The sequence below is a fragment of the Bombina bombina genome, chromosome 6, assembly GCF_027579735.1.
Source record: "Bombina bombina isolate aBomBom1 chromosome 6, aBomBom1.pri, whole genome shotgun sequence".
In the NCBI taxonomy this organism is placed as follows: Eukaryota; Metazoa; Chordata; class Amphibia; order Anura; family Bombinatoridae; genus Bombina; species Bombina bombina.
This window is the reverse complement of record NC_069504.1, coordinates 852,943,230-852,970,100: the sequence shown is the minus strand read 5'-3', so window position 1 is coordinate 852,970,100 and position 26,871 is coordinate 852,943,230. Positions and strand designations below refer to the sequence as shown.

The 26,871-nt window shown below is 41.7% G+C and overlaps 1 protein-coding gene across 3 annotated transcripts in view; it reads left to right on the top strand.

The window, feature by feature from the left end:
- AP4M1 (adaptor related protein complex 4 subunit mu 1) overlaps positions 1-26,871 on the top strand; it is a 217,014-nt gene that overhangs the window by 102,990 nt on the left and 87,153 nt on the right. For all 3 annotated transcript variants that reach the window (XM_053718267.1, XM_053718268.1, XM_053718269.1), the window contains exon 11: positions 20,834-20,940. In XM_053718267.1, the coding sequence (XP_053574242.1) occupies positions 20,834-20,940 (107 nt within the window). The remainder of the gene's footprint in view (positions 1-20,833; positions 20,941-26,871) is intronic.

The following is a 26,871-nucleotide window of genomic DNA, read 5'->3' as shown; positions in this document are numbered from 1 at the left end:
GAAAAAAATCTGTTCAGGATCCTTGGTCATTGGACATCATTGCTCAGGGGTACCGTTTAGGCTTCTGTTCAAAGATACAGTGAAGGCCAAAGCCTTTCTAGCTTGTGTTCATGATCTAGAATCAATGGGAGTCTAGCTTCAGAGCTAAATCAGGAATTTTACTCCAATCTTTTTATTGTCCAAAAATAAGAGGACACCTTTTGGTCTATCCTAGATCTCAAGACTTTAAACACATTTCTAAAAGTTCTCAATAGACTTAAGGTATACCTATTTACATATCCCTATGCACAGGGATCATGTCCATGTCAGATTCCTTCCTCAACAGGCATTATTCATTTGCAGCACTTCTATTTGGTCTAGCCACGTCTCCCAGAGTGTTTACCAAAGTACTGGGAACCCTTTTGTCAGTGGTGCAAGCTCAGGGAATATATGTAACTCCATAGCTAGACAACTTTCTGGTAAGGGCTCCTTCTTTTCAACTTGCACAGACTCACTCAAGCTGTTCTCACACTGCTTCACAGTCATGGTTGGAGGACCAATCTAACAAAGAGTTCCCTAATCCCCAAACTTTCTGGGATCTATTGTCCACTTAGTTTTGATGAGTCTCTCTATAAGGGAGCAACACAGACTCAAACTACAGAAAGCCTGTTCTCTTCTTCAACTCAATTCACTTCCTACTGTTGCTCAATACATGGAAGTGGTGGGTCTAATGAAAGCTGCCTCAGATGTAGTACCCGTTGCCAGGTTTCATCTATGACCTCTGCAGCTTGTGATGCTCCAACAATGGAACATAGACTACAAGGATCTGTCTTTAACTTGGTGGCAGACTCACCATTCCTAATCCAGGGCGCTTCCTTCATTTGTTCAGTTCGGACTATGATTATCAAATGCCAGCCTGAAGGGTTAGGGAACGATCTGTGGGTCCTTGACAGTGGCCGTTTGCACTGCTGCTCTTTGTTAATTTAGTCTTAGAATATAGAAAACGGGGTAAACTTAATTGGGGAAACCTTATATCTTATGGTAATTTGTTGGCCCACTTTGGGCACCTACATAGGTGGTAATGTGCAGCTAAGTTGGCGGTAAGGGGATTGTGGAGACTGATACTTTTCTACTCATTGAATACAGGCAACTGACATATATATATAGCAATAGTGCTGTCTTCCACATTTACCTCTGAGCCCGCTGCGGTTTCATTTACATAATAATTTATAGTGAATTTTTAGTTTTCCCCTCATTAGACAAATTTACTTAATTGTGACACATAGGAGGTTACTCCTTTACCAGAGAGCACACAGTGCCATTTTCTTTTATACTTTGTTATTTTCTTTCTGATTTCAACATAACTTGATGCAACGTTTTTATTAAAAGTGGCATGGTCCACAACACTTGAACTATTTTATTTATGTACTTAATAAAGGTTAAGTTTTAATTTAATTCATTTGTTTACACAATGAACTCACTAACCCTACATGTATGAGATGACAATACCCCCCAAGTGTGCCATATTAATGCTTATGTTCTTTCTCTCTGTTTATAAATAGTGCAGGGAGTTTGTCTCCTTGAAAGGTGAGGTTACCAAAAAACATCCTAGAGCATTGTGTCATCTTCAGGGCTCTTCAGAGTTGTTCCAACCTTACTGCAGCGGCATAAATATATCATCATGGAGGAACTCACAGTTCCTTAGCAATGAAGGAAGTGCCCTGTTTTATATCCCGGGCAGAACATCATCACATTCTAGGAGTGAACAAATGAGAGGCAGACCTTCACCCAGGTGAATGGCCTGTAAACTAGGAGGTATTCAACCAAATAGAGAGAAAGTGGGGTCTACCAGAGAGAGAATGCATGGCTTTTCCTAAGTTACCAGCACCTTCACCCAGGAGAATGGTCTGTAAACCATGAGGTATTCGACCAGATAGTTAGGTGGGGTCTACAAGAGATAGATCTCATGGATTTTCCTAAGTCACCAGCACCTTCACCCAGGAGAATGGTCTGCAAACCAGGTGGTTTTCAACCATATTTTTTTTTTTCCTTTTGTGTTGCAATCCAGAGTCAAAATCAAACAGGAACATGCATCAGTAATTTTGATTGCACCAGCATGGCCTTGGTATGTAGAACTTTTTCAAATATCCTCATGCCCGCTTGCCATCTTCCTCTCAGGAAAGATCTCTCTCAAGGACCTTTATTTTATAAAACCTCAAGACGGACTGGCGATTGAACACCTAGACCTATCTCAAGGAGTTTTTTCTGATATAGTAATTGATACCTTAATACAGCCTAGAAAGGCTATATTAAAGAGTGCAGCACTTAAGGAAATACATGTTTTGTAAATGAGGCATAAAAAGCCCTATCTTGGAGTTAGCCAGTTGCCAATGAACGAGGACAGGCGTAAGCCCCAAATGCGTGTGGAAGGCTACTTCAAGCTATACGGATCTGGAGAATGTTTTTATGTAGAGGGTGCTCTGCAGTAATTTCTTAAACTTTTTGCACAATAAAACTCTTACCATCCCTGGATTGTCTTGTTGTGGATGTGCCCGGAACCTTTTCTTTTTCTACCATAAGGTTTGTAAAACCTTTATTTCCTTGTGTACAAGAAAGATATATCGTTAAATTAGTTTAAAAATTCCTAGAATTCTTAAAGGTTCCTGATATCCAGACCTTTGTATAGGCCTTAATCAGAATTATACCAGTTATTCATCTAGTTACTCCTCCTTGGAATTTGAATCTGGTCTTAAAGGCCCTTTAAGCCACTCCATTTAAACCTATGCATGGTTTGGTCCTCCAACCTTTATCTTGGAAGCCTCTTTTTCTCATGGCTATTTCTTCAGCTAGAAGAGTTTCTGAACTTTAGACTTTATCCTGTAACCTCCTTTCCTGATTTTTCATCAGGACAAGGCAGTCCTTCAAACTCTAGTCTTTTCTTCCCATGGTGTTATCTACAGTTACTGGTATCTACAAATACTATTAACCAAGAATTTGTGATTCCATCTTTATGCCTAGCTTCTAAGAATTCTAAGGAATGCCTTCTACACAACCTTGATGTCGTGAGGTCATTCAAATTTTATGTGGAAGCCACACAAAAGTTTAGAAGACTTCCCCACACAGAAGTTTAGACAACATCTTTTTTTGTTCATTTTTCAGGATCTTGCAAGGGACAAAAATCTACAGCTGGTACCATAGCTGCTTGGCTCAAAACTTTAATTTGTAAGGCATATTTAGTTGCAGAGAAAAAAATCCCCCCGGTATGCATTTACTGCTCATATCACTAGGACAGTAGCTGCTACTTCTGATTTTCTTCATGAAGCTTCTATAGACCAAATTTGCAAGGCAGCTACTTGGTCTTTCAGACTTTTAGCAAATTTTCTGAGGCAGCTTTTGGCAGGAAAGTACTATGGGCCACATTGCCTAATCAGTAACATTCTGGCCTTAACTGTATTTTCTCCCCCTGAACATGGTGGTCTTGTGGACTTCAATGCTTGGGAATAGGATCCCACATATGATGATCTTGTGGACTCTTATGAAAGAAAACAAAATTTATGCTTACCTTATTTCTTTGCTGATGGTGAGTCCACAAGTCCCTCCTTCTTTGTATACAGTTGATGGCGGAACTTGTTTTGCACTTGTCCTGCTTGACATTAATGTCTTCTACTTTCCTTCTATCTTCTTGGTCATATGTATGACTGAGAGATTCAAAACTCTGGTATGTAGGGGTGTTTTGCCTCTTCCTAATAGACATGGAGTTTAATCCCACATGTAATGATCTTGTGGACTCTCACCATCATGAAAGAGGTAAGCAATCATCAGGTAAGCAATCATTTTTTTTGTTTGTTTTTGTTTAGTTCTTGTTTACATAAAAGTGTACGCATATACGTGCCCCTATCCGCCGCAGCTTGCCTCTGGCAGGATGAATTCCCCTGGTGGAATTCAGCATTGCACATGAGCGCTATTTTGTGCTTGCATGCAATCCCGCCCCCTGCCTGCTCACAGCCAATCATATGCGGGTAGGAGCTGTCAATCTTCCCAGTCGGACGAGACCAGGGAGATCGAAATTTGCCACCTAAGAGGTGGCGAAAGGGAAGCAGCGGCCTGATGACTGCTGCTTGTTAAATACGGTGTGCAGGTTCTCTTGTGAGAACCTGCAGTCGTAGGCAGGCAAAAGCCTGCTGAAGAGGTTGATAAATCGACCCCTTAGGGTTATAAGGATTTGGGCACAGTGAAGTAACAACAATTTCATGATTAATATTTTCTGAAGACACTACCTTCAGGAGAAAATCATATTTAGTCCCTAGGACAGCTTTATCTTAATGAAAAATCAAGAAGGGGTGATCAGAAGACAGGGCAGATAATTCAGAATCTCTTCTAGCGGAAGAAATGGCTAGAAGAAAGAAAACCTTCCATGACAATAACTTTAGGTCCAAGGAGTGCATAGGTTCAAAGGGGGGACGACGACGACCTTGCAGAACAGAAAGAACCAGATTCCAATTCCAAGGGGGAGAAATGGGTCTAATAACAAGGCAAATTCTCACTAAGGTTTGGACAAAAGTTTGAACATCAGGTAATTCGGCCAGTTTTTTGTGAAACAAAACAGATAATGCCGAAATCTGACCCTTTAAATAACTAGCTAATAATTACTTATCTAGTCCATCTTGAAGGAACTGAAGAATTCTAGCGATTCTAAAAGATTTCCAAGAGAAACCTCTAGAAGAACACCAAAGAAAGTAAGCGTTCCAAATCTTATAATACATTTTCTGCATGACAGGTTTTCTGACTTGCAGTAAAGTAGAGATAACAGAATGTGAAAACCTCTGATACAACCTCCATGCTGTCAAATTCAGGGATTTAAGATCTGGATAATACAAGGGTCCGTGAGACAGCAGATCTTTTCTTAGGGGTAAAACCCATGGAGGAAGAAATGACATCTGTATTAGGCCCGCATACCAAGTTCTGCAGGGCCATGCCGGAGCTATTTCTGTTTGATTCTTGCAATGACTCTTGGAAGAAGTATAATAGAGGAAATAGATATGCTAAACGAAATTTCCAAGGGAAGACTAGAGCCAGTGACGTGCTGTCAAAGGAGGCAGGTTTTATAAAAAAAAAAAATATTTTTTTAAATTTATAAAAAAAATAATTTTTGTACCCCAAAGTACCCTGGTACTACTCCCACCCCCCACCCCCGAATCCGCCACCGTCATGTAGTAAAGCGAGGATGCAATCCATATTGCGCAATGAAGGGGAGGCTGTGAGACGTTCAGCTGCCCCTCCATTATGCACTATGGATCATGTCTTCTTACTAATTAGAGCCACACAAACTAGTGACACCCAACGGTGCTGCTCATTGCGGCCCATAAGCTCCCAAAGGAGACTGCTCTCTGAGCAGCCTCGGGAGCCAGCCAATCAGGTCTCAGTGCTCACTGACATCACCAGTGGAGGAGGTGGAACTGCTGGCGGCCTGTACACGACGGGAAGAGAGAAGAAGAGTCATGTGACCGAGTGTGACAGACGTGACTCTACTCCTGTGAAGCTGCTGAGAAGAAGGACCTGTCCTGCCCTGCCCTGGACTCTGGAGGTTTGCTGCCCAATTCCTTTGCCACACTGGAAGAACATGACGTGGGCCGGTAAGTAATGCTTTTGATTGCATTGGGTTGGGCAGCCTGAGCCAAGTCTAAAGCACACAGAATGTTAAGAAAATGCGTGAGGGTGAAATGCAATGCTGGGTTACTTGATCTTTGATGCTGGTGCCCCATCTAAGATCAAGTAACGCAGCTTTGCATTTCACCCTCACACACTTACTTATTCTGTGTGCTGCTATAGGGGCATTGGGACATGCTATAGGGGCATTGGGACATCAGTGTATTCTGCTACGTTTCATTTATTTCCCCATATTCATGTTTTCTAATGTTTTTATGTGTCCATACTTTGTAATAGAGGTTGTACTTTTATTGAGCACCTTTCATAACCCGCTCTTGTTACCGGCGGCAGGTGTCGCGCTCAGCACTCCTTCTCAGTCTAGATTTAGGACTCTTAACATGCACAGGAGCCATTGTGGCGGTGCAAGAAGAAGAGTGGCTGAGTGTGGGGTGGACTTTGATTTTTTGCACCTATTTCCTATTTGTCATGCATTCTGCAAGTATAGAGGATCAGTGAGCAGGAAGATATGCCACTACTGTGACGTATCTACAGCAGCCTGCAGCTTAGCGCTGCTATTTAATTGATTATCAGATGGACGCTGGATGAACGAAGCTGCAATAGGGTAGGAATTTCCTATACCTATGCCACTCTGTTTTTTTAGTCAATACTCAATTTTCATCATGAAGAGTGAGAATTTTTTATTTATTAATTTTTTTTACATTCTTGCCAGGCAACTGATTTCTGGTAAGGTTAGAGGGTAAGATTCTGGTGCCAGGATCAGAGGGGTTTTTCCTCAGTGAGAGCAGATATACATGACTGTATGATATGTTACTATGTACCAGTACTTATTTACACTCCCTCAGCACTTAGGATGCCCTGTAGTTTCCACTATACACTAATTCAAACCATCAAAGATCAAGTAACCCAGCTTTGCTTTTCACCCTCATTTTTTTTTTAACATTCTGTGTGTGCTATTATTTCTTGCAATATTGCAACAATGTCTGTATCACTGTAAAACAGACAAGTAAGCAGTTTATTGGAGTACTATCGGCCAGATTACGAGTTTTGCTTTAGAGGCTATGCGGTGCTAACGAGCAGTTTTGTCTCACCGCTCACTTACCTGCAGCGCTGGTATTACAGGTTTTTACACCTAACACCCTAACATGAACCCCGAGTCTAAACACCCCTAATCTTACACTTATTAACCCCTAATCTGTCGCCCGACATCGCCGACACCTGCATTATATTTATTAACCCCTAATCTGCCGCTCCGGACACCGCCGCCACCTACATTATACTTATGAACCCCTAATCTGCTGCCCCAACATCGCAGACACCTACATTATATTTATTAGCCCATAATCTGCCGCCCCCAATGTCGCCACAACCTACCTACACTTATTAACCTCAAATCTGCCGCCCCCAACGTCGCCGCCACTATAATAAACATATTAACCCCTAAACCGCCGCACTCTCGCCTCGCAAACATTAGTTAAATATTATTAACCCCAATCTGCCGTCCCTAACATCGCCGCCACTACCTACATTTATTAACCCCTAATCTGCTGCCCCCAACGTCGCCGCCACTATACTAAATTTATTAATCCCTAAACCTAAGTCTAACTCTAACCCTCCCTAACTTAAATATAATTATAATAAATCTAAATAAAAATTAATATTATTAATTCCTATTTAAAACTAAATACTTACCTATAAAATAAACCCTAAGCTAGCTACAATATAACTAATAGTTACATTGGCCCCAATTTATCAAGGTCTGTCGGACCTGATCCGACAGTGCGGATCAGGTCCGACAGACCTCGCTGAATATGGCGAGCAATACGCTTGCCGTATTCAGCATTGCACCAGCAGCTCACAAGAGCTGCTGGTGCAACGACGCCCCCTGCAGACTCGGGGCCAATGGGCCGCCAGCAGGGGGTGTCAATCAACCCGATCGTACTCGATCGGGTTGAATTGCGGCGATGTCTGTCCGCCTGCTCAGAACAGACGGACAGGTTATGGAGCAGCGGTCTTTGTGACCGCTGCTTCATAACTGCTGTTTCTGGCGAGCCTGCAGGCTCGCCAGAAACACAGGGCATCAAGCTCCATTCGGAGCTTGATAAATATGCCCCATTGTAACTAGCTTAGGGTTTATTTTTATTTTACAGGCAAGTTTGTATTTATTTTAACTAGGTAGAATAGTTATTAAATAGTTATTAACTATTTAATAACTACCTAGCTAAAATAAATACAAAAGTACCTGTAAAATAAAACCTAACCTAAGTTACATTAACACCTAACACTACACTAGAATTAAAAAAATTAACTAAATTAACAACAATTAAATAAATTAAATTAAATTAGCTAAAGTACAAGAAAACAAACACTAAATTACAGAAAATAATAAACAAATTACAAGATATTTAAACTAATTACACCTAATCTAATAGCCCTATAAAAATAAAAAAGCCCCCCCAAAATAAAAAAAAAACCCCTAGCCTAAACTAAACTATCAATAGCCCTTAAAAGGGCCTTTTGCGGGGCATTGCCCCAAAGTAATCAGCTCTTTTACTTGTAAAAAAAAATACAAACAACCCCCCCAACAGTAAAACCCACCACCCACACAACCAACCCCCAAATAAAATACTATCTAAAAAAACCTAAGCTCCCCATTGCCCTGAAAAGGGCATTTGGATGGGCATTGCCCTTAAAAGGGCAGTTAGCTCTTTTGCGGCCCAAACCCTAATCTAAAAAATAAAACCCACCCAATACACCCTTAAAAAAACACTAACCCCCTGAAGATCGACTTACTGTTCTGAAGATCCGACATCCATCCTCAAGGAAGCGGCAGAAGTGTTCATCCAACCGGGCCGAAGTCCTCAACGAAGCTGGGAAAAGTCTTCATCCAAGCCGGGTGAAGTGGTCCTCCAGACGGGCAGAAGTCTTCATCCAGACGGCATCTTCTATCTTCATTCATCCGACGCGGAGCGGGTCCATCTTCAAGACATCTGACGCGGAGCATCCTCTTCAAACAAAGTCTTCTTACTGAATGACAGTTCCTTTAAGTGACGTCATCCAAGATAGAATTCTATCAGCCAATTGGAATTAAGGTAGAAAAAATCCTATTGGCTGATGCAATCAGCCAATAGGATTGAAGTTCAATCCTATTGGCTGATCCAATCAGCCAATAGGATTGAGCTTGCATTTTATTGGCTGTTCCAATCAGGAATTATTTAGGTAATAATATTCATTTTTATTTAGATTTATTGTAATTATATTTAAGTTAGGGGGTGTTAGGGTTAGACTTAGGTTTAGGGGTTAATACAGTTAGTATAGTGTCGCGACGTTGGGGACGGCAGATTAGGGGTTAATAAATGTAGGTAGGTGGCGGCAATGTTAGGGATGGCAGATTAGGGGTTAATAATATTTAACTAGTGTTTGCAAGGCGAGAGTGCGGCGATTGGGTTTAGGGGTTAATATGTTTATTATAGTTGCGGCGATGTCCGGAGCGGCAGATTAGGGGTTAAACATTTTATTTTAGTGTTTGCGATGCGGGAGGGCCTCGGTTTAGTGGTTAATAGGTAGTTTATGGGTGTTAGTGTACTTTTTAGCACTTTAGTTATGAATTTTATGTTACGGCGTTGTACCATAAAACTCTTAACTACTGACTTTTAAATGCGTTAGGACTCTTGACGGGGTAGGGTGTACCGCTCACTTTTTGGCCTCCCAGGACAGACTCGTAATACCGGCGCTATGGAAGTCCCATAGAAAAAAGACTTTACAAAGTTTACGTAAGTTGTTTTGCGGTAAGGCCAAAAAAGTATGCGGTGCCCCTAAACCTGCAAGACTTGTAATAGCAGCGGTAGGGAAAAAGCAGCGTTAGGACCTGTTAACGCTGCTTTTTAAGCCTAACGCACAAGTCGTAATCTAGCCGTATGTTTCCAAAGCTCTACCTAATCTGCTCTGCCTCTAAACACCTATTGTAAATAGCACACCAGAAACTGAGATTTTCCCAGGAAAATACTAGGGACAGTTTATAAGTATGAAAAAAGTGTTTTAACATTTTACTTCTGACTCTGAGCCTATATTCAGTCCTTTGCTGATGCAATTTTTAGACTTTAATTCCAAGTCCATACCTCAGGGCAGATGTTTACTTCCAGGACAATTGTACTAACAGACAGGAAGCCATTATACTGTGATTGTCCCAGCTAAATAGGGACAGTTGAGAAGTATGAGAAAGTGGCTCATATATTAAAAAAAACAAAAAACATTTTAACACTTTCACTTCTGAGCCTTATCTGACAGTTTTTGAACTGTTTTTTTTTCCAATTTTAAAATATATTTTTTTCTATTACCCTCACAAATCATATATTGAGGCCTATACTAATCTATTAGATGATTTGTGCAAAGTGAGTTTAAGATCATTTAGATTTATAAGATATCCTGGCTATTACATTTTGAGTGGCTTCTCACTGTGCAGGTGCTAAAGGGACACTCACATAAAATTTGATGCCACTCTACAACCTAGCTGTATTATTGGCTGCAGTTGTAGTACCTAATAAATAGTTTTTTTTCCTTATGAATCCATTCTATATATCAGTAATTAGTCTCTAATTGTAGATACATATTATTAATTTATTAGAAAAAAAAAAGCGTGAGGGTGAAAAGCAAATTGGATAACTGGATTACTTGATCTTTGATGCTGGTGCCCCTATAGCACACAGAATCTCAGTGATGATGACCATATAAGTTACAAATAAGGTGTGTCAGTGTTGGGAAAGCTGTCATTTTGTTGGAAAAACCTGAATTTTTTTACAGTCCGTGGACACACCCCTAGAAAAGACTCTTGAAAGTTTATTTACTTTTATGTGACAAATTAGGAACATATATAAATGAGCTACAGCACATATCAGCCAATCACTGTACAGCATGTAGAATGTTAGGGGGGATCAAAAATGGCAATATTATATATTATGGGAGAGTGTGTGTGTGAGTGAGATGTGTGTGAGGGAGAGTGCCTGTGTGTTTTTGTCTGTGTGAGCAAGAGAACTGTGAGGTAGTGAGTTTGTGTGTGTGAGAGAGTATGTCTATGTGGGAGAAAGGGTGGGGGAGAGTGTGTGTGTGTTTGGGAGTGTGACAGAGAATATGTGTTTGAGGGAGTGTTTTTCTTTCTTTCAGTTATTCCATTCATTTTGCTCTATGTTGCATAAGACTATAGACCCTATACACCCTTTTCATGTTTCTTTTAATGGAAAAATAGTGCTGCCATATGTCACTTTGAATATTACAAAGGGTATACAATTTCAAACGTTTCAACTTACTTCTATTAACATTTTGCTTCATTCTTTTTTTATCCTTTATTGAAGGATCAGCAATGCATTGTGGGGAGCTAGCGGAAAACAAAGGTAAGCCATAGTGAATGTGTATATGTGCAGCCACCAATCAGCAGCTAGTTCCCAGCTCTTGAGCCTACCTAGGTATGCTTTAAAATAAAGGATACCAAGAGAACAAAGCAAATTAGATAATAGAAGTAAATTGGAAAGTTGTTTAAAATTGTATGGTCTGTCTGAATTATAGAGTGTTTCTCGGGCGTATCATGGCCAGTGCCTCACCAGCCTCTGCCCTCACTGCACGTCACTGATCCAAATAAGGAGCAACGGAGATTCCCTGAGCTCTGATCACTGCTAAGAGAGGGGAGGGCCACAAATGAGAAATATTTGTTGTTAAAAGCAAACCTTAGAAACTGAAAATGATTCTTGTAAATTGGAATATGCAGGTATGCATCCTTTAAATCTATTGTAGCCATAAATTGACCCTTCTGAATTAGAGGCAAAATGGTACGGATCGTTTTCATTATGAAAGAGTTTTTAAGTCCAGGATAGGACGATAAGTGCCTTCCTTCTTTGGGACAATGAAGAGGTTGGAGTAGAAACCCTGTCCTTGTTGAGAGATTTGAACAGATTGGATCACTCCTATATCCTCTAAGTCTTGAACACATTGAACAAAGGCAGCCACCTTTACAGGATCCTTTGGAACGCGAGACAGGTAAAACTGTTCCCACTGAGATCTGGTGCAAAAGCCTATACGATAACCCTGGGATATGATATTCAGAACCCAGGGATCCTGAACTGAGCAATACCAGGCCTTCTGAAATCAAAACTATCTGTCCCCCTACTAGAAGATCTTCTGGACAGGGGGCCATCCCTTCATGCAGATTTCTGATTGGAGCTGGTCTTTTTGGTCTGCTTTTTTTTTAGCCCAAGAAGATCCTGGCTTCCAGGAAGGCTTGAAGGATCAGACTTCTTTTTGGAGGGGGACTTTTGATCTCTAGAGGAGCGAAAGGAATGAAAACGTTTTGCTTGTTTGTACTTCCCCTTAGATTTCTTGTCCTGAGGTAGTTTGGATAATAGAATCCAATTCTGATCCAAAAAGCATCTTCTCTTCACAAGGGACTGATAATAGCCTATTCTTAGAGACCATGTCAGCTAACCAAGATTTAAGCCATAAAGCAATTTTATGGACCTTAGTACAGTTGGCAATATCCTCGGTAGATTTATCAGAAACCATCTGAGAAAGAGAATGACACCTGAAGGACGCTGCATCAGCCACACAGGTGATTGCTACTGCAGGTCTAAGCTGAAGAACCGATTGGGAGAATAATTTCCTAAGCAAGGATTTGCGGTCCATTGGATCCCTAAACAAAGAACTATCCTCCATAGGAATAGTAGTGCATCTAAGCTAAGGCGGAAATAGCTCCATCAACCTTAGGAACTACTTTCCAGGCTGTTAAATTCTTCTCTGAAAGTGGATACATTGTTTTTAACCTGTTTGAAGGTGCTAAAGGAATGCCTGGTTACTTCCATTTTTTGTTTATATAGTTTGTAACCAAGTCTGGTGCTTCAAAAGCCTTAGGCACTTTAGGCGGAGCTTTGAAAACTTGATTCAACTTATTTACAGGTTTGGAATCCTCTGGATTCGGTACTCATAGCTCCAAGGTATTCAAAACTTCCTAAAGAAGGAAGCAGATATTGTCCACTTTAAATATAAATGTGGAATCAGCCTCAGGATCAGGGATAGGATCAAGTTCCTCTGAGGAGACTTCATCCTCAGACAGAGACTCAGTTGATCTTGTAAAAGTCCAAAAGAAGAGAAGCACTGGCCGCTAAGGTAAAACTTAACTTTTATTGTTCCATCAATATATGTTAAAAAGAGCAAATAACAATTGACATCTATTGCGGAAACGCGTAATCTGAGAGGCACTGCTGAATTGTGCTACAATTGTTATTTGATTGTTTTAACATATATTGATGAAACAATAAAAGTAAAATTTTACCTTTGCGGACGGTGCTTCTCTTATTTTGGACTTTAACAAGATTGACTTTGGAGTCTTGAGTGAAGCACGCTATCTACGGTCTAAGAATTTTTCAAGCACCGGGTTACAGCTCTCCCACCACTGTCAGCTGCAGAGAAGCGCAACCTATGGGAAAGCTATCTGATGGTCATGTGAGCGGGTTCTAAGATGACGGATATGAACGCTGAATAGTAAGCGGCCTGAGGAGGAATATCCAAAGGGATTTAAGTAAAGGGTTGCATCCCGGACAAGGAGTGAGCGGCTCTAATTACCACTAACCCACCGTCACATCTACCAGGTATCTGGAGAACCACAAGCTCGACAATGAAAATAGAGGTGAAATAATATATAATTAAGATGCGCTATTAGTGACAAGTGAAAATAAGGACACAATAATATAAAAAAGAGGGGGCAGGGTGATAATGGATATATTTTATATAGAAATGGAATGGTCCTTCTGAATATTTTCAAACAGGTGCTAGTGACCCATTCTGATTAATTTGACTGTATAGAGACTCAGTCATAGCTTTGTAAGGTTGGTGGTAACTCAGCCTGGGGGATAGGACCCTGCGTATTACAGATAGTGTGAAATAAATCTTCTGATTTTCGCTTACACTTACTTGGTTTGGGGATAGCCGCTAAAATCTCTGTCATAGTCTTTTGACGACTGTATTTAAACTTAGGAGAAAAGTGGAATCTCCTAGGCCACAAAAACAAACAAATTATCTGCCAAATGTCCTACTGACAGGATTATGTCTTGCGAATTGGAGCTGTGGAACACAATTAGTACACTAGTAACTAGTTAATTTGGTCCACTGCAGAAAGAACTCAGGCTGCAGTATGTTCCCAGGGGTCGGTCCCTTCTAATGTGTCAGTCAAATCAAGTGGGGGTACAGACATGACTGTAAAATAATAAGCAAAACTGCAGGTAATTGAAAATAAAGATATATTCCAAAACTTTAAATTATCAGTGTATTTGGACAAAATACAACAAACAGCCTATAATAAAAACCTCAGAATTTTTTTTTCATTACACACCCCATCAGCAGCTCTAATGAGGGTATTCACCCCACCTCCTGGGCATATACAGGGTTAAAACTGGACCCAGATAGCTTGTAAGGTCTAAGGACAGTCACAGAGTAAAATTTTAGCCACTTGAAGATCTGATGAGGGGGAGAAAGGGGAAGAAGCTCAGTCTGGAAAGATGTTCAGGCTAAGGCATGTGAGTAAAAACACTAAAACACATAAGCATATTTTATTGAATAACCCCCCCCTCCTTTTGATCCCCTTTGTGTTCCCAACCCTAATCACATCCATCATGAGCTTAACCGCTTAATGCATAAGGCAATTAATGTTTTTTTTAAAGAGACAGTGTAGCTTTTTTGTTCTGTGAGGAAAAATGGTGAATCCAGGTCAAAAAAATACTAAGGGCTGCTAAGGGGTAATAAGGCAATTAAATAAGTGGGATTTAAACTCTGAATTACATAATTTGTGGTGTTAAACACATAGTAAAGCACTATGTGTACATTCCGCAAACCCCTATCTATGTAGTATCTATAAAAGGAGAGTACTAAGGATAGTTCATGGGCTGTGTTTAGTGTTTGGGTCACTAACCTGGACTGCAGCACCCCTCCATTGTTTCTAAGCAGCTTGCTGAGGAATTCTCCCTCACAGTATGCTGATCCAGTTGAGAGCCCATACAGTGCAAGTAAATATACTGCAGAGTATAATGTCGAATATACCAGCATCCCCTCAGGAGGGGGCTAAGGGATGGGGTCCCTGCAATGCCTGAGAGATTTACCCGTGAGGGGAATGACGTGCCATAACTGAGGTATTCATTTACCCTGTTTCAGTCAGAATCTTAGAGAATTATCCTGAAGTCTTCCCTGAATGAAGTTGGAAGAGGAGTACAGGGTCTCAAGTCAGGTCTGAGTTCTTAATATGTGATTAGAAAGAAAATAATAAAATCTTGCTTGCAGAGCACCTCACTCAACCTCTCTCCTTAGAGGCCGAGAACTAACTGAGTGGAGAGAGGAGGTGGGAGGGATTAAAGCTCTTGTGAGGGTTCCTGACCTCCTCATAGTGGTGGGAAATTAATCCCACATGTTATGGACACCTATGGCCTCTCCTCATCTTACAAAATAAAGTTTTCTTGACACACTTGTCAAAGATGTGTTTCCACCAGTAAAGCAGAGGCAGTTGTCATTATCAGCCATTGAGAATTTTTAGGAAGTACAAAATCAGTACTGCAGAAGTAAGTTTATGACTTTTACTTATTTTATTTTTTTTAATATTTGTGATGTGAGTAAATGTTTTTTTTTTCCATATGCTTAATATGTTTTTTTTTTTATCCCTCCAAGCAGTGTTGTATAAAATTGTGTTTTCTTTTTAATGACACGATGAGTCCATGGATCATCTAATTACTACTGTGAATACCACTCCTACCCTGCAGGAGGCGGCAAAGAGCACCACAGAAAAGCTGTTAAATATCACCTCCCTTCCCTCCCAACCCAGTCATTCTCTTTGCCTACGTTAAGTGCAAGGAGATGGTAAATTAGGTGTTAGAAAAAGATCTTCAATCAAGAGTTTATTATTTTTAAAGTAGTACAGGATTGTGCTGCTTTGTCCTGGGGTGTAGCCGTAGTCCATATCAGTCTCTTCAGTAGAGCAGTGGTGGCTTTAGAGCGATGGGAACTTGTGGGACATAGTTCTCACTGTGCCTCCCATACTGATGCTGCCCTAACTCTGAAAAACTGAGGGATCTTACTCAGTCTTTTCCTTTTGTCACAGGTCCATGGGAGGGAGAGGACCTCTTAAACCTGGGAGCTGCATTACTGTCGGGCAGAGGAGGAGGTAAGTGCTGACTTTTTATCTGGGGGATAAAAAAGGACTCAGAAGAAGTTAGGCACTTGATTTCAATATGGGACAATAAAGAGACATGGGATATGGGACACTTTATTTATGACAGTGGACAGTAACAGCGCAGGCACTGGGGCTGGATGTAGATTGCATAGGCTTATGGTGGTTCTCATCTCCCGCGTTTTTAATAATATACATGACCGGGAGATGACTGAATTTGGCAACGCGCACGATGGGCGGTACTAGGGGAAAGCATTGCGCGCCCTTTCTTACTGCCTCTTCCTGATAGTCGGAATGCTGCGCATCTAGTCGGTAGAAAAAGCGCTTGTTAGCATATCATCTGCGCATCTCTAGTAAATTGGATGCGTGCCAACTAGCGACTGTAGAGTTCCAGTTCTGTTAGTGGGAACGGCTCCTTTCTAAGCAGTGAGGGTCGATTTCTTCAGACAGGTAGGCACCTCAGTAAAGTACTGCTGAGGTGTAGAGGTGATCTGCAGGGCTATTTTGTATTTCTGTACTTACATACGCAAAAAAGCCTTGGTCTGTTGATGTATCCCATAAGTCTAAGCTTTTAGCGATTCCTTACAAGGGGAAGACCTTGTTTGGACCGTGCTTGACGGAAATAATCTCTGATATTACGGGAGGTAAGGGTCACCTTCTCCCACAGGATAAGAGAAACAAACAGAAGGGACGTCAGAGAAATTTTCGTTCCTTTCGAAAATTCAAGGGAAATTCTTCCTCTTCTGCCTCCAAGCAGGAACAGTCTAAACCTTCATGGAGACCCAATTAGTCTTGGAATAAGGGAAAACAATCCAAGACACCGGCTATTGAATCAAAGTCAGCATGAAGGGTCTGCCCCCGATCCGGGACCGGATCTTGTAGGGGGCAGACTTTCCTTCTTCGCTCAGGCTTGGGTTTGAGATGTTCAGGATCCCTGGGCAGTAGAAATAGTGTCCCAGGGATAAAAACTAGAGTTCAAAAGTTTTCCTCCCAGAGGCAGGTTTCTGCTTTCAAGATTATCTGTAGACCAGACAAAAAGAGAGGCGTTCTCACACTGTTTAAGAGCCCACTCCGACCTGGGAGTGATAGTCCCTGTTGGATTCAGGAACGGGTCTGGGATTTTATTCCAATCTGTTTGTGGTTCCCAAAAAAGGAGGGAACCTTCAGGCCTATTTTAGATCTCAAGAGTCTAAACAAATTCCTCAGAGTACCGTCCTTCAAGATGGAAACTATTTATTCCATTCTCCCTTTGGTCCAAGAGGGTAAATTTATGACAACTGTGGATTTAAAGGATGCGTACTTGCATGTTCCCATTCACAGGGATCATCACAAGTTTCTAAGATTTGCCTTTCTAAACAAACACTTCCAATTCGTGGCTCTGCCCTTCGGTCTTGCCACAGCTCCCAGAATTTTCTCAAAGGTTCTGGGTTTACTGTTGGCGGTGCTTCGGTTACGGGGCATTGCAGTGGCGCCCTATCTGGACGACATCCTAGTCCAGGCGCCATCCTTACAACAAGCAAGATCCCACACGGAAATGTTGTTATCCTTCCTGTGATCTCACGGATGGAAAGTAAATTTGGAAAAGAGTTCCTTAGTCCCAAAGACAAGGGTAACTTTCTTGGGAACCATAATAGATACCCTATTAATGAAGATTTTTCTGACAGTTGTCAGGAAATCAAAGATCTTCGATACTTGTCTAGCTCTTCAGTCCACTCCTCGGCCATCAGTGGCTCAGTGCATGGAGGTGATCGGGCTGATGGTGGCGGCAATGGACATCATCCGTTTGCTCGGTTCCACCTCAGACCTCTGCAGTTAAACATGCTCAGGCAATGGAACGAAGATTATGCAGACTTGTCTCCTCGAATACTACTAGAGGAGGAGACAAGGGATTCTCTTCAATGGTGGTTGTCTCTGGATCATCTCTCCCAAGGAACCTGCTTTCGCAGACCATCTTGGGTGATTGTGACAACAGATGCCAGCCTTCTAGGATGGGGAGCAGTCTGGGGCTCCCTAAAGTCTCAGGGACTTTGGACTAAATCAGAGTCTGTTCTACCTATAAACATTCTGGAGCTGAGAGCGATCTTCAATGCTCTTCTGGCCTGGCTCCAGTTAGCCTCGGTCCAGTTTATCAGGTTCCAGTCGGACAACATAACTTCAGTGGCTTACATCAATCATCAGGAAGGAACAAGGAGTTCCTTAGCGATGACAGAGGTAACCAAAATAATTCAGTCCACTCCTCGGCCATCAGTGGCTCAGTGCATGGAGGTGATCGGGCTGATGGTGGCGGCAATGGACATCATCCGTTTGCTCGGTTCCACCTCAGACCTCTGCAGTTAAACATGCTCAGGCAATGAAACGAAGATTATGCGGACTTGTCTCCTCGAATACTACTAGAGGAGGAGACAAGGGATTCTCTTCAATGGTGGTTGTCTCTGGATCATCTCTCCCAAGGAACCTGCTTTCGTAGACCATCTTGGGTGATTGTGACAACAGATGCCAGCCTTCTAGGATGGGGAGCAGTCTGGGGCTCCCTAAAGTCTCAGGGACTTTGGACTAAATCAGAGTCTGTTCTACCTATAAACATTCTGGAGCTGAGAGCGATCTTCAATGCTCTTCTGGCCTGGCTCCAGTTAGCCTCGGTCCAGTTTATCAGGTTCCAGTCGGACAACATAACTTCAGTGGCTTACATCAATCATCAGGAAGGAACAAGGAGTTCCTTAGCGATGACAGAGGTAACCAAAATAATTCAGTGGGTGGAAACCCACTCTTGCTGTCTGTCGGCGATCCACATCCCAGGGATGGACAACTAGGAGGCGGATTTCCTGAGCAGGCAGTCCTTTCATCCGGGGGAATAGGAACTCCATCCGGAAGTGTTTTCCAGCCTGATTCTCAAATGTGGTCATCCGGAATTGGATCTCATGGCATCTCGGCAGAATGCCAAGCTTCCGAGGTACGGGTCGAGGTCCAGGGACCCTTAAGCAGTACTGATAGACGGAGGAAACAAAGTAGCAGGCACTACTACAAAAAGGTGCAATAAAAAATAAACTTTAATGAAAAAAGTTAAAATACAAGCACAGGCAGATTACTAGACTAGGGAGGAAGATAGAGCAACAGCCTGACGGATTAGACCGCAGCTACGGCACTCTGCCAGCATCATTCCTATTGGACACATTCACTTCGAATTAGCCGGTTCCGATTCATCCGACGCAGCTACACCACGTGGATTCTCCTTCTGCTTGTCATCAGTACTGATAGACGCCCTGGCGGTACCTTGGACCTTCAGACTAGCATACCTTTTTCCTCTGTTTGCTCTTCTTCCTCTGGTAATTGCTCAAATCAAGCAGGAGAGGGCCTTGGTGATCCTCATTGCACCGGTTTGACCTTGCAGGATTTGGTATGCAGATCTGGTGGACATGTCATTTCTGCCACTCTGGAGACTTCCTTTGAGGAAGGACCTTCTAATTCAAGGGCCCTTTCTTCACCCAAATCTAGTTTTTCTGAAGCTGACTGCTTGGAGATTGAACGCTTAATTTTATCCTAGTAGGGCTTTTCAGAATTGGTCATAGAGACCATGATTCAGGCTCGTAAACCTGTAACTAGAAGGATTTACCATAAGATATAGCATAAATATCTCTATTGGTGTGAATCCAAGGGCTACTCCTGGAGTAGAGTTAGGATTCCTAGAATTTTGTCTTTTCTCCAAGAGGGTTTGGAGAAAGGATTATCGATAAGTTCCCTAAAGGGTCAAATTTCTGCCTTATCTTTTTTGTTACACAAACGTCTGGCAGATGTTCCAGATGTACAATCTTTTTGTCAGGCCTTGGCCAGGATCAGGCCTGTGTTCAAACCAGTTACTCCTCCATGGAGTCTTAATTTAGTTCTCAAAGTTCTTCAAGGGGCTCTGTTTAAGCCTATGCATTCCTTAGATATTAAGTTGTTATCTTGGAAAGTTTTATCTCTTGTTGCTATTTCTTCTGCTCGCAGAGTGTCAAAGCTCTCGGCATTGCAGTATGAGTCCCCTTACCTTATTTTTCATTCAGATATGGTCGTTTTCCGTACTAAATTAGGATTTATTCCTAAAGTAGTTTCTGATCGGAACATTAATCAGGAGATTGTTGTTCCTTCACTGTGTCCTAATCCTACCTCTCAGAAGAAACGGCTTCTGCACAATTTGGACGTGGTTCGTGCCTTGTTTTACCTGCAGGCGACTAAGGATTTTCGTCAGTCTTCTGCCTTGTTTGTGGTTTTCTCTGGAAAACGTAAGGGACAGAAAGCTACGGCTACTTCTTTCTTTTTGACTGAAGAGCATCATATGTTTTGCATATGAGACTGCTGGACAGCAGCCTCAAGAGAGAGTTACGGCTCATTCCACAAGGGCTGTTGCTTCCCCATGGGCATTCAAGAATGAAGCTTCTGTGGAACAGATTTACAAGGCTGCTACTTGGTCCTCTCTTCACACTTTTTCAAAGTTCTAGAAATTTGACACTTTTGCCTCGGCTGAGGCTGCTTTTGGGAGAAAGGTTCTTCAAGCAGTGGTGCCTTCCTTTTAGGTTCCCTGTCTTGTCCCTCCCATATCATCTGTGTACTCTAGCTTGGGTATTGATTCCCAGTAGTAATTAGATGATCCGTGGTCTCATCGTGTCATTAAAAAAAAAAGAAAAGAAAATTTATGCTTACCTGATAAATGTATTTCTTTTTTGACACGATTAGTCCACGACCCACCCTGTTTTTGAGTAGACAGGTTGTTGGTTATTATAAACTTCAAACACCTCTGCATCTTGTTACTTCCTTTCTCTCCTTTACTTCGGTTGAATGACTGGGTTGGGAGGGAAGGGAGGTGATTTTTAACAGCTTTGCTGTGGTGCTCTTTGCCGCCTCCTGCAGGGCAGGAGTGGTATTCCCAGTAGTAATTAGATGATCCGTGGACTCATCGTGTCAAAAAAGAAATACATTTATCAGGTAAGCATACATTTTCTTTTCCTCTCAAATCTTCTGCAGGATATGGCTCAGCTGTACGTGTGGATGGTTGTCAGTTCCATGAATCAGTAAAACTGGACGAATTTGAAAGCAGTAGAATCTTACAAGTTCTTCCTCCTCAAGGAGAGGTGAGAAAGGAAATTACTTTTAGTAATAGATGCATAATACTGTCTTTTAGCAAAATTTATTCACTATCAGATTTTATATATATGACACATTAACTTAACTTAATACAATGTTATATTTTGCATAAATATTGTTTACAATTATAATGCCATTATAACACATACATGAGAAAGTTTACAAGAGTGAAATATTTGAAGTGGTTGGTATATGACCTTAAGATGTCATGTGCACTGCTAAACAAATGTGAAAACGTAAGTATTGTTTGGCTTTATACAAACTGACTTATCAAAGAGAGAAGAGTCAAAGATACATATATATATATATATATATATATATATACTGTGTATATATATATATATATATATATATATATATAACTTCTTAGAGGTACTTACCTCTAAAAGTATCGAATGTTAGGAAATTGATTTACTGGTTATCTATCATCTATCTATCTGTCGGCTAGATTTAGAGTTCTGCGGCCAAAGGGGTGCGTTAGCTACGCGTGTATTTTTCCCCCCGCACCTTTTAAATACCGCTGGTATTTAGAGTTCTCTGAAGGGCTGCGTTAGGCTCCAAAAAGGGAGCGTAGAGCATAATTTACCGCCACTTCAACTCTAAATACCAGCGGTGCTTACGGACGCGGCCAGCTTCAAAAACGTTCTCGTGCATGATTCCCCCATAGGAAACAATGAGGCAGTTTGAGCTGTAAAAAAACCTAACACCTGCAAAAAAGCAGCGTTCAGCTCCTAACGCAGCCCCATTGTTTCCTATGGGGAAACACTTCCTAAGTCTGCACCTAACACTCTAACATGTACCCAGAGTCTAAACACCCCTAACCTTACACTTATTAACCCCTAATCTGCTGCCCCCGCTATCGCTGACCCCTGCATATTATTTTTAACCCCTAATCTGCCGCTCCGTACACCGCCGCAACATACGTTATTCCTATGTACCCCTAATCTGCTGCCCCTAACACCGCCGACCCCTACATAATATTTATTACCCCCTAATCTGCCCCCCCCAACGTCGTCGCCGCTACCTACCTACACTTATTAACCCCTAATCTGCTGACCGGACCTCGCCGCTACTCTAATAAATGTATTAACCCCTAAAGCTAAGTCTAACCCTAACACTAACACCCCCCTAAATTAAATATAATTTAAATCTAACGAAATTAAATAAATCTTATTAAATAAATTATTCCTATTTAAAGCTAAATACTTACCTGTAAAATAAACCCTAATATAGCTACAATATAACTAATAATTATATTGTAGCTATTTTAGGATTAACATTTATTTTACAGGCAACTTTGTATTTATTTTAACCAGGTACAATAGCTATTAAATAGTTAAGAACTATTTAATAGTTACCTAGTTAAAATAATTACAAAATTACCTGTAAAATAAATCCTAACCTAAGTTACAATTAAACCTAACACTACACTATCAATAAATAAATTAAATAAACTATCTACAATTATATCAACTAAACTAAATTACAAAAACAAACACTAAATTACAAAAAATAAAAAAAGATTACAAGAATTTTAAACTAATTACACCTACTCTAAGCCCCCTAAAAAAATAACAAAGCCCCCCAAAATAAAAAAATGCCCTACCCTATTCTAAAATAAAAATTGTAAAGCTCTTTTACCTTACCAGCCCTTAAAAGGGCCTTTTGCGGGGCATGCCCCAAAGAATTCTGCTCTTTTGCCTGTAAAAAAAAACATACAATACCCCCCCCCCCAACATTACAACCCACCACCCACATACCCCTAATCTAACCCGAACCCCCCTTAAATAAACCTAACACTAAGCCCTTGAAGATCTCCCTACCTTGTCTTCACCACACCGGGTATCACCGATCCGTCCAGAAGAGGGTCCGAAGTCTTCCTCCTATCCGGCAAGAAGAGCTCCTCCAGAGGGTCCAAAGTCTTCATCCTATCCGGGCAGAAGAGGACATCCGGACCGGCAGACATCTTCATCCAGGCGGCATCTTCTATCTTCTTCCATCCGGCGCGGAGCGGGACCATCTTCAAGCAGCCGACGCGGAGCCATCCTTCTTCACCGCCGGACTAATGACGAATGAAGGTTCCTTTAAGGGACGTCATCCAAGATGGCGTCCTTCGAATTCCGATTGGCTGATAGGATTCTATCAGCCAATCGGAATTAAGGTAGGAAAAATCTGATTGGCTTATTGAATCAGCCAATCAGATTCAAGTTCAATCCGATTGGCTGATCCAATCAGCCAATCAGATTGAGCTTGCATTCTATTGGCTGTTCCGATCAGATCCTTGTAATCTCCATTCCACTGCCACAACATTTATAGTTACAGAGGACATAAATGGAATCTGGCAAATAATGCAGCATCTGCAGCTGCTACCATGATACCTACTACTTACATGAAGGAAGGGAAGGTGGAGAAAAGCAGTGAGATACAGTTTCATTGATACTGAACTTCCAATATAGCTTAAAGTCCTTTATCATATGAGAGCCTGCTGCTTTTGTTGTGGGTAAAAGTGCCTAAAACTGTGTAAAATGGTGTATGAGAATATGTACTCAAGCTATGTGAAAAGTGTACATGGTCATACTAATGGCCTGCGGGCTATGAAGGTGCACGGTACTTTCCGGTCAGCATCTTAGTCTACCATGCTTACTTAAGCTGCAGAAGACTTCTTGCAGTAAATGGGCCCATCCAAGGCAGTGCAAGCACAGTGCCAAGGATCTGAAAAGCTATAACAAAAAGCAGCACACTGTAAACCATGGGGTTAGCAGGCATACCCACATTTTACCTGGGAGGCTGGTAGCATCTCCGCACTGGGAGAAGATAATCATTGCTAGTATCTGGTTCTCTGAGGAAATGGGTCTCAAATTGGTTAGAAAACCACTGTGAAATTATATGAAGATCTTAAAGGGACATGCCATTTTTCTTTCATGATTCAGATAGAATGCGGTCCTCAAGTACCCGGAACAGACCATTTTCTCATTATAGCTAAACCAGTGCACAGGTGAAGTAATCAGCTGATCAGTAACACCATGGTTACAAACCTGCTCTCACCCATCAGCCGATTATTTTACCTGTGCACTGGTTCAGCTATAATAAAAACCTGGCCTGTTGGGGGTACTTGAGGACCACGGTTGAGAAACAATGAGATAGAGCATACAATTTTAATTAACTTTAAAATTAACTTCTTTAATCTAATTTGTTTCATTATCTTGGTATCCTTTGTTTAAAGAGCAGCAATGTACTACTGGAAGTTAGCTTAACACATTGGTTTTGTTTAACCCCTTGGCGACCGAGGACGTGTCAGGCACGTACTACATTGGGTGTCAGTTAATGACCAAGGACGTGCCTGGAACGTCCTCTGGGGTTTCAAGCATTGTAAGCAATCGTGATCGCTTCCAGATCCTTTCAGGGTATTGCAGCGATGCCTCGATGTTGAGGCATCGTGCAATACCCTTTTTTTAGGCAACTGATGCAGAGGGGTCCACGAGTGATACGAGGAAGGCAGGTGGGTGGCCCATCGCTGCAAAGTAGTTCCAGATCCGGGAGCGCTCGCATGAGGGGCGGGATCGCGTGCGCCCGCTACTGTTATGGAGCCTCATGGAGAGTGAGGGAAGGAGGGGAAATAAGTGTTGGGGAAAGGGATCTGGGAGGGGGAGGTGGGGAGTGTATTGAGGGGGGCAGGTAAACTAAAGAAAAATGGTGTATCCAGTCCACAGATCATCCATTACTTGTGGGATATTCTCCTTCCCAACAGGAAGTTGCAAGAGGACACCCACAGCAGAGCTGTTATATAGCTCCTCCCCTAACTGCCATACCCAGTCATTCTCTTGCAACTCTCAACAAAGATGGAGGTAGTAAGAGGAAAGTGGTGAAATATAGTTAGTTTTTGTCTTCAATCAAAAGTTTATTATTTTTAAATGGTACCGGAGTTGTACTGTTTTATCTCAGGCAGCATTTAGAAGAAGAATCTGCCTGCGTTTTCTATGATCTTAGCAGAAGTAACTAAGATCCACTGCTGTTCTCACATAGGTCTGAGGAGTGAGGTAACTTCAGAGGGAGAATGGCGTGCAGGTTATCCTGCAATAAGGTATGTGCAGTTTTAAGTTTTTCTAGGGATGGAATTGCTAGAAAATGCTGCTGATACCGGATTAATGTAAGTTAAGCCTAAATACAGTTATTTAATAGCGACTAGTATCAGGCTTACTATTAGAGATATATACTCTCATAAATGTGCAATATAAAACATTTGCTGGCATGTTTAATCGTTTTTATATATGCTTTGGTGATAAAACTTATTGGGGCCTAGTTTTTTCCACATGGCTGGCTTGATTTTTGCCTAGAAACAGTTTCCTGAGGCTTTCCACTGTTGTAGTATGAGTGGGAGGGGCCTATTTTAGCGCTTTTTTGCGCAGTTAAAATTACAGACAGAGACATTCAGCTTCCCTCAGCAGTCCCCTGCATGCTATAGGACATCTCTGAAGGGCTCTAAAGGCTTCAAAAGTCATTTATTGAGGAAGGTAGGGCCACAGTTGAGCTGTGGCAGTTGTTGTGATCCGTTTTTTGCATTAAGGGGTTAATCATCCATTTGCAAGTGGGTGCAATGCTCTGCTAACCTATTACATACACTGTAAAAATTTCGTTGAATTTACTGCCTTTTTTCACTGTTTTTCAAATTTTGACAAAATTTGTTTCTCTTAAAGGCACAGTACCGTTTTTTATATTTGCTTGTTAACTTGATTTAAAGTGTTTTCCAAGCTTGCTAGTCTCATTGCTAGTCTGTACAAACATGTCTGACATAGAGGAAACTCCTTGTTCATTATGTTTAGAAGCCATGGTGGAACCCCATATGAGAATGTGTACTAAATGTATTGATTTCACTTTAAACAATAAAGATCAGCTTTTGTCTTTAAAAAATTTATCACCAGAGGATTCTGGCGAGGGGGAAGTTATGCCGACTAACTCTCCCCACGTGTCAGACCCTTTGACTCCCGCTCAAGGGACTCACGCTCAAATGGCGCCAAGTACATCTAGGGCGCCCATAGCGATTACTTTACAAGATATGGCGGCAGTCATGGATAATACACTGTCAGCGGTATTAGCCAGACTACCTGAATTTAGAGGAAAGCGTGATAGCTCTGGTGTTAGGTGTAATACAGAGCATACAGACGTTTTAAGAGCCATGTCTGATACTGCCTCACAATATGCAGAAGCTGAAGAAGGAGAGCTTCAGTCTGTGGGGGATATCTCTGACTCAGGGAAACCTGATACTGAGATTTCTACTTTTAAATTTAAGCTTGAGAACCTCCGTGTTTTGCTTAGGGAGGTTTTAGCTGCTCTGAATGACTGTGACACAATTGCAGTGCCAGAGAAATTGTGTAGACTGGATAAATACTTTGCAGTGCCGGTGTGTATTGAGGTTTTTCCAATACCTAAAAGGTTTACAGAAATTATTAATAAAGAGTGGGATAGACCCGGTGTGCCGTTTTCCCCCCCTCCTATTTTTAGAAAAATGTTTCCCATAGACGCCACCACACGGGACTTATGGCAGACGGTCCCTAAGGTGGAGGGAGCAGTTTCTACTTTAGCAAAGCGTACTACTATCCCTGTCGAGGACAGTTGTGCTTTTTCAGATCCTATGGATAAAAAATTAGAGGGTTACCTTAAGAAAATGTTTATTCAACAAGGTTTTATCCTGCAGCCCCTTGCATGCATTGCTCCTGTCACTGCTGCTGCGGCGTTCTGGTTTGAGTCTCTGGAAGAGGCTTTACAGACAACGACTCCATTGGAGGACGTACTTAACAAGCTTAGAGCACTTAAGCTAGCTAATTCTTTTGTTTCTGATGCCATTGTTCATTTGACTAAACTAACGGCTAAGAATTCTGGATTTGCCATCCAGGCGCGTAGGGCTTAAATCTTGGTCAGCT